The following is an 11,724-nucleotide window of genomic DNA, read 5'->3' on the forward strand; positions in this document are numbered from 1 at the left end:
GATGGATGGGTGAATGGATAAATGGATGGTTGGAGGATGGATGGTGGATGGATGGATGGATGGATGGATGGGTGAATGGATGGATGGATAGATGAATGGATGAATGGATGGTGGGAGGATGGATGGTGGATGGATGGATGGTTGGAGGATAGATAGATGGTTGGAGGATGGATGAATGGATGGATGGATGGATGGATGGATGAATGAATGGATGGATGTGCCCAGGTGGTTGCTGCTGCCTGAGAGAAGTGCTTTGGGGCTGTGTCGTCTGAAGGGTCATGAGTGATGGGGTCCCACCTCCTGCCCAAGGACAAACTTCGTACACGAGCAGTTTTCTGGACCAGAAAGGAGCCACTGCTTCCGGCATTCAGAAGGCACCTGCCACTCTCCCGTCGGCCAGTCTCATGGAACAGCGGCTCAGACGAGGATACCCACTCGATCCCGGAGCAGCCAGGACAAAGGGGGACAGAGCGAGGCCACTTGACATTCCACCCAAGCCAGATGGAAAACACGAACCACCGAGTCACCTGCGGAACACCACCCCACTCCCTTGGCCAACTGAGTGACTATTCGCTCTTGACCAATCACGGCTTCTCTCGGTGTTGGCGTCCGCCTCCCTCTAGACGAGATGTATGGAGAATGTCCAGCCTAGACCAAGCCCCCCTTCGTTAGTCTCTCCCCACACTGTCCTCTAGTGGACTCTCTCTGACCCCCTACGGGACGGCCCCGAGTTCCTTGCTCTGTGCCTTATCTCGCGGCCTGGAGTCGCAAACCCTGTGTGCACACTACAGGTGCCTTCCATGGTCTGCGACCGAGGGCCCTGTTGGAGCGGACAACACAGGCTCTTCTCCTATTGGCACGGCTCGGCTCAGTCTTCAAGAACATCTGTGGATATCGAAGGGAGTAAAATGCAATCGCCGGAGTTTTCGGCGGCCTCCAGACCCTGGCGCGCCCCCCTTAGGGTGACCCTCGGTGTCACAGAAGCTGCAACAGCAAGAGCAGCCATCGCCCCACAGCTGGGGAGCAGCAGGGGCAGCTGCCTCCCGAGGGCAAGAACATTCCACGGGGCTCAGCCTTCCGCTCACATGCCATCCACGGCTGCTTTCAGGCCACCAGGGCAGAGCTGAGCCATTGAGACGGAAGCCACGTGGCCCGCAGCCCAAAACATTTACTGTGTGGCCCTTTCCAGAAAATGTTTGCCGACCCCTGACACAGACCCCTCCCACACACAAGAAGAAATACAGACAGTTTCTTCCAGACACAAGGCCACCTCTGTGTGCTTCACCAAGTTCGGTTTTGGACAGTTGTCCTGGACGGGCCTCCCAAGGCAAGAGGGACAGTGAGGGAGCCGAGAGCTGACGGAACAGGTTGGGGTTCATCTGTTCTGGGATTTGCTGACCGGCACTGGGGTGTTAGGACCCAGGGCGGTGTGGGGGAGACACGGAGGAGGTGGGGGGGAAGGGCAGAGCGAGGGCGAAACCCTCCTGGAACCCGCACTTTGGAGCTCAGAGTTTAAACCCGGTTTGGGCCAGGATGAGCTGAACGCAGGTCGGACCACCCCCCACCTGCTGGACTGTCATCCCTGCAGCCCCGCCCCCCGCCACGGCCACCAAGGAGAGGAAAGGCAGCACCTCGCACCCGGATGTCGATCACTTCATAGACGCGCTGCACGATGCTGTCTAGCGTCGCGGAGACGTTGGCCACGGGCGCCGGCCACGGCAGGCCCAGCAGCAGCTGCGACACCGTGGTCGAGGGGTCCCCACTGGCCGACTGCAGGTGGTGGACGGAGGGGTGCAGCGGCTGCAAGGCACTGGTGACCTGTGGAGCCAGAGTCAGAGCGTCACTCAGCGGACAGGCACCCCATCGGACAGACGGGGAGACCGAGGCCAGGAGGGGTGCAGACCAAATGTACACACACACACACACACCACGCTACTCTGCAGAAAAGACCCTTTGCAACATTTCTACATCTGTCATCACCCCAGCAGACGTCCTGCAAACCAGACCCTAAATACTTTTATGACACGGTTGTCATGGCTCGAATCGTGTCCCGTTCAAAAACCCCGGTGTTGAAGTCCTAACCCCCAAACCTCGGAACGTGACCGTATCTGGAAATAGGGTCATTGCCGATGTCATTACTGATGACGAGGTCATTGGGGTGGCCCTTTGTCCAGTTCGACCGGTGTCCTGGACACAGAGGTGGACTCTGCAGGCCCGGGAGGGAGGGGCCTGGGACGGACCCTTCCCTCACGGTGCTCGGCAGGAGCCAGCCCTGCCCGCACCTCCGTGCCGGCCTCCTGGCCTCCAGAACGAGCGGGGGGACGCGTGTGCTGTGTGGGCCCCGCCTGTGTCACAGACGCCCCACGGGAAACATCGGCCCCAGGCCCCCCAGCCCCACCCATGCCCCGAATCAGGCGCGGAACCAGAGGGAGGGAACCCCCGGTCTCCTGTCGTGCGCATCTGAGTCTCACTTTCTGCTTTGTTTTTGAGATGTCAGGACCTCTTTCCTCAATTCATACAAACTCATCTTTCCCCGTCCTCGTGTCTCCAGACCCCAAGATAGCGTTGACCCAAGAGGCGGTTTGGGGGGCGCTAGAGCCCGGGTCCCCGGCAGACCGGAAACACCCCTCACGGGGGCAGGGACACAGCTTGTGACGTGGGAGGTGGAACAGGGTGCCGGCTCGAGCCTCGCGGGAGTCCCTGCATCAGGGAGCCCCGTGCTGGCCGCAGCCGGGAGCCCGCGGGAGGCAGGTCCCCCCGCAGGTGGTCACAGTGTGCCTGGAGGGGCAGCACCCACTCATAAGAGAAAAGGGGTGACTCAGGACAACATTACTCCAAATGCCAAAAACCACAGCTCACAACCTATGTCATCAGCACCACCGTAAGCTCCTCACGTGTGCTTTTTAAACCTCAAACCCCCTGTCTCAGGTAGGATTATAATGATCCTTATTTAATGGAAGCATCTGAGGCACAGAGAGGTCAGGTAACTTGCCCAAGGTCACACAGCAATGAGTACCGTGTCGGGATTCGCCGGGAAGTCTGGCTTCTGAGCCACGTTTCGAACGGCCGACTGGCCAGCCCAGCCCGTCCACAGGCCACCAAGAGACAAAAATCACTTCCGGTTGGGACAGGCACGGAGGCTTCCAGGTGAAGGCGATGGCTTGGAATACCTGCCTCGCTGCTTTACCGGACGGCCCGGAGCAAGGGGAGTGTGGGTGCCGTCTGTCTCGGGCCCCCCCCACCGCCAGCTGGTCTCAACATCGAAGAGGGACTCAACTCTGACACTGACCCCGTGACTCCCAGTCGCAGGAGGGGTGCAGCCTAGGCCCCCAGGTGGATGTCTCCGTAGCAGCCACGGCCCGCACCACTAGGGGGTGCCTTTCAACAGGCCCCCCTCGGAACACCGCCCCGTGCGCATTTTATTGCACACGATGCATACGTCTTGCAAGCTGCTCTTTTTTAGTTAAGAATTCACATTGGGGGACGCCTGAGGGACTCAGTCAGTTGAGCGTCCGACTTCTGCTCAGCTCACGATCTCGCGGCTCGTGGGTTCGAGCCCCGCGTCGGGCCCTGTGCTGGCAGCTGGGAGCCTGGAGTCTGCTTGGGATTCTGGGTCTCCCTCTCTCTCTGCCCCTCCCCCGATCACACTGTGTCTTTGTCTCTCTCAAAAATAAATAAACGTTAAAAAAAAAAAACAAAACTTAAGAATTCACATTCGGTCCTGAGCCAGCCATTCCAGGGTCACCGGCGGGACCTTCCGCGACCCTCGGTTCCCACCCAGTGTCTCCACCTGTGTCAGCCCGGGCCGCCTGCCCTGGAAAGGAGCCCCGACCAGGCTCTCTGTGCCCCCACCTACCATGGAGTACAGAAGCCGCATGTGATTCAGCAGCCTGGGGTCCACCTCCTCCAGCTCCTTGAAGGCCATTTTCACCAGGACGGTCACGTCGTACCAGAAGGTCACCGGGTCCCTCTCTGGAGCTGCGTGAGGGCACACGCCGGTGAGCCGCAGGCCTGGGGGCAGGCCGGGGCCAACGGAGCCCCAGAGAAAGAAATCTGCTGCCAGGGACAGTGTGGGACACTTTCCCCACCTGCTGAGCTCACTTCTCTTACGTTGTAATATACGTAATCCTACGTGTACCATGGAGGTTATTATTACACACAACGTGCGCCAGCTATGCGGTATATAGTATGTGTGATATTTACGCTCATGTATGCAGTGTAACAGCATAATCCACACACACTGATACTATTTTATACTATGTATACCTGTTACCACATAACCACACGAAGATAGTACATATTTTACTGATACTATGATATACGTTAAGTATGACACGTACGCATTATTTATATATGTTTCCCTAGTTCTGAGCCTTGACCAGCCCGTTCCCCTGGGGGCAGCCTACGGTGGAGAGCAGAGCTTTCCAGATCCGACAGGTGCGTGCTGAGGGCCGGGCCACACACCCGCGAAACCAATGCTCCGACAGCGTCCTGGGTCCCTGGGGTGCTGTGGGAGCCACCTGCCACCAGCCTTACGCCTCTGCACCGGGACGCAGCCCAGCTGCCGGCGAGTACCGTCCCGAGCCCCCGGGCTGCCTCGGGCACACTCGGGAGATCGGGGTCACTGCTCTTGCGGGAATATCCTCCCTCCCCGGGGCGCCTGTGAGCTCTCCCCGCCTGAGACTTCAGCGGCCGGATTTGGACAAAGACACTGCCCGGGAGCAGAACGTGGCCCGTGCACAGGGCTGCGGGCTCACCCAGACCAGAGCTTCGACCCTACCTCGGGGAGCGGGAGCCACACAGTGGTGGCCCCGGGGGGAGACGCAGCACTTCTGAAGCCCGGGGCAGTCTGTGTCCAGCGTGCACGGCGAGGCGGGTGCTCCTGGCCCCACCGCGGGGCAGACCCCGGGTCTCGAGGCAAACTCCCTGGACCGATTCAGGGCTGGAGGGAAAGTGATCAGCCATCAGTGACGTTGGCAGCGGGCACGGCGTCCGGGCCCCCCCGGGCACCGGATGCAACCCGCGGTTCCCGGAGACACACAGCATGACCCACTCGAGGGCCGTGTCCTGGGCCGGGCATCGCCTCACCACATCCTGCAGAGCCACCACCGAGGGCCGCTCGCTCTGACTTTAACATAGTCTAACCATCTTTCCCGGAAGGAGGGCAGTGTCCACTGGCACCCTGGGGGTCTCCTTTCTAGGCCAAGTGCAGGGGCTGCACCGCCCCTCTAGAGGCCCCCTTGCTGCTCTGTGTCCCAGTGGCTCACGCACTCACTCACTCACTCGACATTTACTTAGCAACTACTATGTGCCGGGCATGGGCTAGGTGCCCAGGATCCAGCAGTGGGCCGGAGGCCAAGTCCCCACCTTCAGGACACTGGGATTCCAGGGGGCGGAGGCCAGTACGCACATAGACCTGTGGAAACTCGGCCCAGGAGTAGAGGAGACACGTTGGGCCTTTGAAGACTGAGACGTGGTGAAACTCCTGGAGAATCTGGGGGCTCGAGGGGACTGACCAGGAGTCAAGGTGCTGGTGCTCAGGATGATAGAAAACTCAAGAGCAGGGCGGAGAACCTGACCCCAGTGGAGCCAGGGTGCTGCCCTCAAGGGAGGCGCTGTGCTGGGGACACTCCTGTGGCAGGACCCGCCACAGCTCACGGGGCCGCACACCAGAGGTGCAGCTGGGGACCAAGGAGGCTGGGGGCGGCAGGGAGGGGCACAAGAAGGTGCGACCCCGGTGCAGGTGTCCGAGGAGAGGCCCGTGTGATCACAGCCTTCCTGTCTCCCACCCCGGGGATGAGGGCTCCAGTCACCTTGCTGTCACACAGGCCCCCCCCCGGCTCTGCCCGGATTCATCTAAGGCCCTGCACCCCGCCGGGCCTTTGGAAGTGCAGCTCTGGGCCCTCTGGGCTCCAGGGAGAGCAGAGAAGGCCAGCGGGTAACCAGGCTCCGCAAAGGGGAAGGTTAGCCCCTGGGAGACGCGTGGGGTCCCACGTGGAAGGGAAGCCGGAGGGGCTGCAGTCCCAGGGACAGCCCTCGGGACTCCCCGGCGGTCTCCGCAGGATGCTCCACGGACAGAAGGGAGGTGGCGGCCCCTCCTTGCGTGGGAGCCCATCACCCGGGGCGGCTGTGCCAGCCAAGGAGGGGAAGAGAAAGCCCAAACTGCCCAGAGGAGAGTCTGTGTTTGCTCTTCTCACGGAGCCAGGCCGCCGCCTGCTGCCGGACCCACGCTGCTGAGCAAGGGCCCGAAGTTCGCTCTCAACACCATTTTTCCTTTCCACGCTGTCCCTGGCTCCCTCGCCGCTTCCCAGGCTCCGGGTGGCTGTTCTGATGTCTAAAGTCCTGGAGGCACTGCCACGCCGGGTCTGGCTTTGGGGGCATGGAGGGTGGGCCTGTGGCACAGCCTGAGGTCCTCGCTGGGCTGGGAATAACAGCATCCCTGTAGCGCCACCGTTCAAGGACCTCAAGTCCATTGTTTTCTGTCTCATCGTAAAAACTAACGCTCTCAAGGCTAAGGAGACAGGAGATTAAATGTAAGATGAGCTCCCGAGACAGAAAAATGACATCAGGTTAAAAAATAAAATCCGGGGCGCCTGGGTGGCTCAGTCGGTTGGGCGTCCGACTTCGCTCAGGTCATGATCTCACAGCTCGAGAGTTCGAGCCCCGCGTCCGGCTCTGTGCTGACAGCTCGGAGCCCGGAGCCTGCTTCGGATTCTGTGTCTCCCTCGCTCTCTGTTCCTCTTCTGCTGTGCTCTGTCTCTCTGTCTCTCAAAAATAATGTAAAAAAAATATAAAAATAATTTAAATAAAGGAAAATCCGGGGTGCCTGGGTGGCTCAGTCAGTTAAGCATCCGACTTCGGCTCAGGTTACGATCTCACGGTTTGTGGGTTCGAGCCCCGCGTCGGGTTCTGTGTCTGGAACCTGCTTCAGACTCTGTGTCTCCCTCTCTCTCTCTGCCCCTCCCCGGCTTGTGCTCTGTCTCTGTCTCTCCCTCTCTCAAAAATAAATAAACGTTAAAAAATTTTTTTTAAAAAAAGCAAAATCCGAAAAACAGCGTGACGTTGAATTAACAGCGATGCTCAGTGTTGGTTCCTGCGTTGGGACAAATGCACCATGGTAACGAAAGACGCTACCATCAGGGGAGCTGGGGCGGCTGTGCGGGATCTGTCTACTGTCTTGCCACCCTCTCTGTAAATCTGCAGCTATCCTAAACTAAGAGGTTTATTTACATGGAAAGAAAATAGGGGCCACCAAGAAAAACCGGCTCCCCAAAATGGCTGCCTGATCTCAACAGAAGTGACTTCAAGTTGAAGTCCATCTTAAATGGGCTGCCGCTGCCCCCCACCCCACCCCCCGTCCTCAGAGCTGGACGGCTTGCTGAGAGCCCAAGAGAACACTCAACAATTCGAACTTGGGGGAAAGTCAAAAATCTGCTTCTCCTTCCACTAACTCAACACAAACAATGAAACAGGACTGTCCAGTGCCTGGCAACCCGGGGTTAGTTACAGTTCAACGAGCCAGCCCGGAGCTTTCCGTCTGGGCAGCGGCACTGAAGCTCTCCCCAGGGCTCGGAATCCGATCGGCTCTGGAATAATCGTCCCGCCCGGCCTCCTTCCTCGGAGACCTCCTTCCCCAAAGGGGTCCTGGTCGTCAGCCTGGGGAGGCTCCCAGCCCCCTGGGGTCCTGGGCTTTCCCGTGAGCCTGCGGGAACCGGGGCCGTCTCTGCAGTTGGCGAGCATCGGTGGAGACGCTCCCAGGAATTCATCATGAGTGAGTCACGCATCGGTCCACAGCACTGTTTGTAGCATATGATACTCATCACGGCGTTCTTTATAATAAAGAGCTGGAAACAACGAGACGTGGAGTGGCAGGGGCTTGCTTAGTAAGTGCTGATACATCCGTCCATATGAGGCAATGCCATGTGGCCATTAAGTCATGCTGCGGCATAATACTTATTGACAGGACAGATGTTCCAGACACATTGCTAAGCGGTAAGAGCACAGTACGAAAAGTCTCGGCCAGGGTGACCAGGCTTTTCTAGAATGTCTGCCCCGAATGAAGACTCCAAGAGAATATTGACGGTGGTCATTTGTGGGCAGTGGGCTAATGCTAATTTCTCTTTGTTCTCTTCTGTTTCCAGATTTCCTGCGCGGCTCGTGTATTCACTGTCGTAATTGTGTTAACAATTGCATTGAAGTAAAATCACGCGGGACCTATCGTTGCCTCCCCGGTGCTGGACTTAAAAGAAATAACGGGAAAAGTCGTGTAGACTGAAGGGAACATCGCCCGTGTACTCTACCTGCCTTCCCTTTCTAGATGGTCGGGTGCTGGATGGGAGGGGACAGAAGCAGGCAGGTCTGAGGTTTCGCCGCGGCCTGGGGGTAGGACTCCCAGCCCTTTGCGAAGATACAAGTCAGCCCGCACTCGGAGGGAACTACCTTCTGCCCGCGTGTCCTCCCCAAGTTCCCAGGCTGCCCTCCCCCCCGCCCCCGGCTAACACAGGCACTGGCCCTGCCTTGTTCTGTGCAAATAACCAGCGGGGCTCCCGGGTCACTTAGAGAGACTTGTTCTGAAGAACCAGCCTGTCACCAGGCACCTCTGGACCAACTTTGATCCAAGGAGCCGAGCAAGCGTGGAGAAGGTCACGGTGCTCGCACAGCCAGCTGCAGGGTGGCACCAGGCCCTGGCACCACACAGGGGCCTTCCTGGGGAAGAGGCCCGAGCTCAGCGTCCGCCCCCCCCCCCCTGCACCTGCCATGTTGACCCCTACCACCACCACCACGGCCCCTTCCTCCAATCTAACGGGGGGGTGGGGAGCCCAAAGCCCATGTCCACGCCACCTCGGTCAAGTCACCTGCCTCCCCCGTCTGTGACTCCTTCTGCATAAAGGCAATGCTCCTGGCCATTGGTGACCAGGAATCTGCCTGGCTGGCCTGTCACAAAGGACACACTCACGGAAGGCCCCCTTCCCCTTCTCCTTCCTTGCAGGCTCCTGACGGCCTCCTCTCTACACTGCTGCTGGAATGATGCCTCGAAGGCCCAGGGGGACCCCAGCTGCACTCAGTCACCTCTGAGGGGCCTCTAGTCCTCAGGGGAACTGTGGAGGCCTATAGAGCCTGGCCGGCTAAGATTTAAGGCGGGAATGTTTGTAGCCCGGGAGACGGCTGGCTGGCTGAGAAGCAGCAAAGCAGACCAGGAAAACGGGTCTCCTTTGAAAGGTCAAGGCTGGAAGCAGCCTGTGGGGCAACATGTTTTCTCACCCTGTAAATGCTTAATCGAAAGCAGCAAAACAGCCCCCTTCCTATGACGTATACACCGCCCCCGTCACGTTCCCCTCGCTGCCTGCACATCACTACCCTGATCGCACTGTTGCCCTGGATCACTTAGGAGTATGCTTTGTCCCTGCTTTGGAAACTGCGCGTCCCTTTCCCCTGCACCCCTTGAAATGTACTGGTAAGATTCTCGGCAAAAACCGGAGAAGAGCTTTGCTCAGGGCGTCACCCCTAGAGCGCTTGGCCCCCTCGCCCTCTCCTTTCTCTGCTTCAGGGGTCTGGAGTAATCTGTCACCCGCCGCCCCAGGGTTTCCTGGTCAACCCGGCAGGGAATCCTCCTCGTCCCGCTCCCCGTGTGTCCCCCGCCACAGCCCCGCCATTACCTGCAACTTCCCAGAGAGCCCTGCCCGTGGGACTCTCTGACTAGAATGTTCTGGCCCTCTCCACACCTGGTGAGTTCCCAGTTAAAGGCGCCGAGACTCCAAAAGTGGGGTTGATGTCCCACGAGAGGCATTTCCTGGGGGCTGGCTTGTCGAAGGCAAGACAGATGGACAGCAGGTGGCGGGGAGGGGATGCCAGCCCTCCCTCTGTGAGCAGCCGCACAGAAAACACCAGTCAGCAGGACGGGGGCTGGGGTGGGGGGGCTCCTCCGGCCCCCGGACAGGTGACCTCACTAGTCGAGTGATCTTACAACAGCGAGCAGGTGGGAAGAGTGTGGCCTTCCCTGGTGAAAATGGTCAGAGCAGGGCTGCACCCACCCGCTACCTAACCGGGTCCTGAGCCTCCGTGCCAAGGTACCCACACTGGGTCCCCCACCACCCCCAGGAAGAGAGGTGCTCCCCACGGGGCTCCCTTCGTGCACGTGGCCCCGGAAGACAGTGAAAGCGGAAAACGGGCCAGTGTCTGCACGGGAAGGGACTCCCCAGATCCAGCACCTGGGCAGGACACCAGGGGACTCTTTAGGGCGCCAGTGGGAACAGCCAGGTGGCACCAGGCTGGGGGCCCTGGGGTCATACATCCCCACCTGGTTTTTATTGGTGGTGGCAGCGTGGTGATGGTGGGCAAGCATCAGCCATGCCCGTGGGGTTGCTTCGGACGACCTGAGAACGGCGTGCTCGGCCTGACTCAGGGAGCCAAGCCCACGCAGCCTTCTGGAAGGGCTGCCCCAACTACGTCCTACAGCCCCTGGGTGGGGAGGGGGCCGGTGCCCCTGGGTGCAGCGTCCAGGCCCCAGCCCGCTGCCATCCTGGCCATGGGCCCTGGGGGTGGGTCACGTGGGGTGCCCCTCCCAGACCCCCTAGACTGCCGCTGGGTGCCCGCTGGAGGCGGCAGACCTCATGCCTTGGGGTGGCCCCTCGGAACTCACTGGAGCCACATCCTTCCTACCTCCCCTCCCTGACTGGGTGGGGCCAGGGAGACCTTATGAGGCTCAGAAACTCATTTAGATCTGGTACTGACTCAAATGTAACAGCCACCGCCACCCACCCATGCACACACACCTGCATCCTTTCCCCTGGAAGAGGTCTTCTGGAACGTTCCCTCCGTGTCAGGAGGGCTCAGACAGTGGCGGGACACAGCCACACAGCGCGCCCTGGTAACTGCCCCAAGCATCTTCCCAACAGCCCTGAGGAAGGAGGAGGACTTGGGGTCCCCAGGGGGTGAGAGGGGCCGAGGGGACCTTTCTGTCTCTTTCACACATGGAGCCTCGGATTAGGATTTCAGTTAAAGAAAGCATTCCACTGCAACTTTTAAAAAGAAAAGATTGCTCTCTCTCTCTCAAAAATAAATAAACGTTAAAAAATTTTTAAAAAGCGGGGGACGCCTGGGGGGGCTCAGCCGGTTAAGCGTCTGACTTCGGCTCAGGTCATGATCTCACGGTTCATGGGTTCGAGCCCCACATCAGGCTCCGTGCTGATGGTTCCACGCTTGGAGACTGCCTCTGATTCTATGTCTCCCTCTCTCTCTGCCCCTCACCCACTCACACTCTGTCTCTCTCTTTCCCTCTTAAAAATAAATAAACATTGAAAAAAGTTAAAAGGAAAAGATTGGCTGTCAATATAGAGGAGATTTGCAGTGCTGGTTCTCAAACTCAGCTACGTGTTCAAATTGATCGAGAGCTTTAAAAAAAAAAAATTCCAATGCCCCAGCGATGCCCCGACCAACTCTATAACAATCTCTGAGGACTGGACCCAGCCATCAGCGTTTCTAAAGCTGCCCAGGGGCCTTTGATGTGCAGCAGGCCTGAGAGCCACTGCGCCCAAACAGAAGTTCTCAAAGCGGGGTCCCCAGGGAGCATCGGTACCACCTGGGAACTTGTACTCCACCCCGACCCACGGGTTCCAAAATCTGTGGGGTGGACGAGCCATCCAGACAATCCTGATGCACGCCCCAGCTTGGGGACCATTGTTCCAGAAGGACCTAGTAGGTTCAGCTTGGGGACCACTGTTCCAG

The 11,724-nt window shown here is 59.0% G+C and overlaps 1 protein-coding gene across 1 annotated transcript in view; it reads right to left on the reverse strand.

The window, feature by feature from the left end:
• Window positions 1-11,724, reverse strand: part of UMODL1 (uromodulin like 1) — a 62,071-nt gene that overhangs the window by 43,283 nt on the left and 7,064 nt on the right. The window contains exons 3-5 of the mRNA XM_049628532.1: window positions 4,781-4,942; window positions 3,857-3,978; window positions 1,566-1,818 (exon numbers count right to left, since the gene is read on the reverse strand). Of these exons, the coding sequence (XP_049484489.1) occupies window positions 1,566-1,818; window positions 3,857-3,978; window positions 4,781-4,942 (537 nt within the window). The remainder of the gene's footprint in view (window positions 1-1,565; window positions 1,819-3,856; window positions 3,979-4,780; window positions 4,943-11,724) is intronic.

This window comes from Panthera uncia, chromosome C2 (assembly GCF_023721935.1).
Source record: "Panthera uncia isolate 11264 chromosome C2, Puncia_PCG_1.0, whole genome shotgun sequence".
Classification (NCBI taxonomy): Eukaryota; Metazoa; Chordata; class Mammalia; order Carnivora; family Felidae; genus Panthera; species Panthera uncia.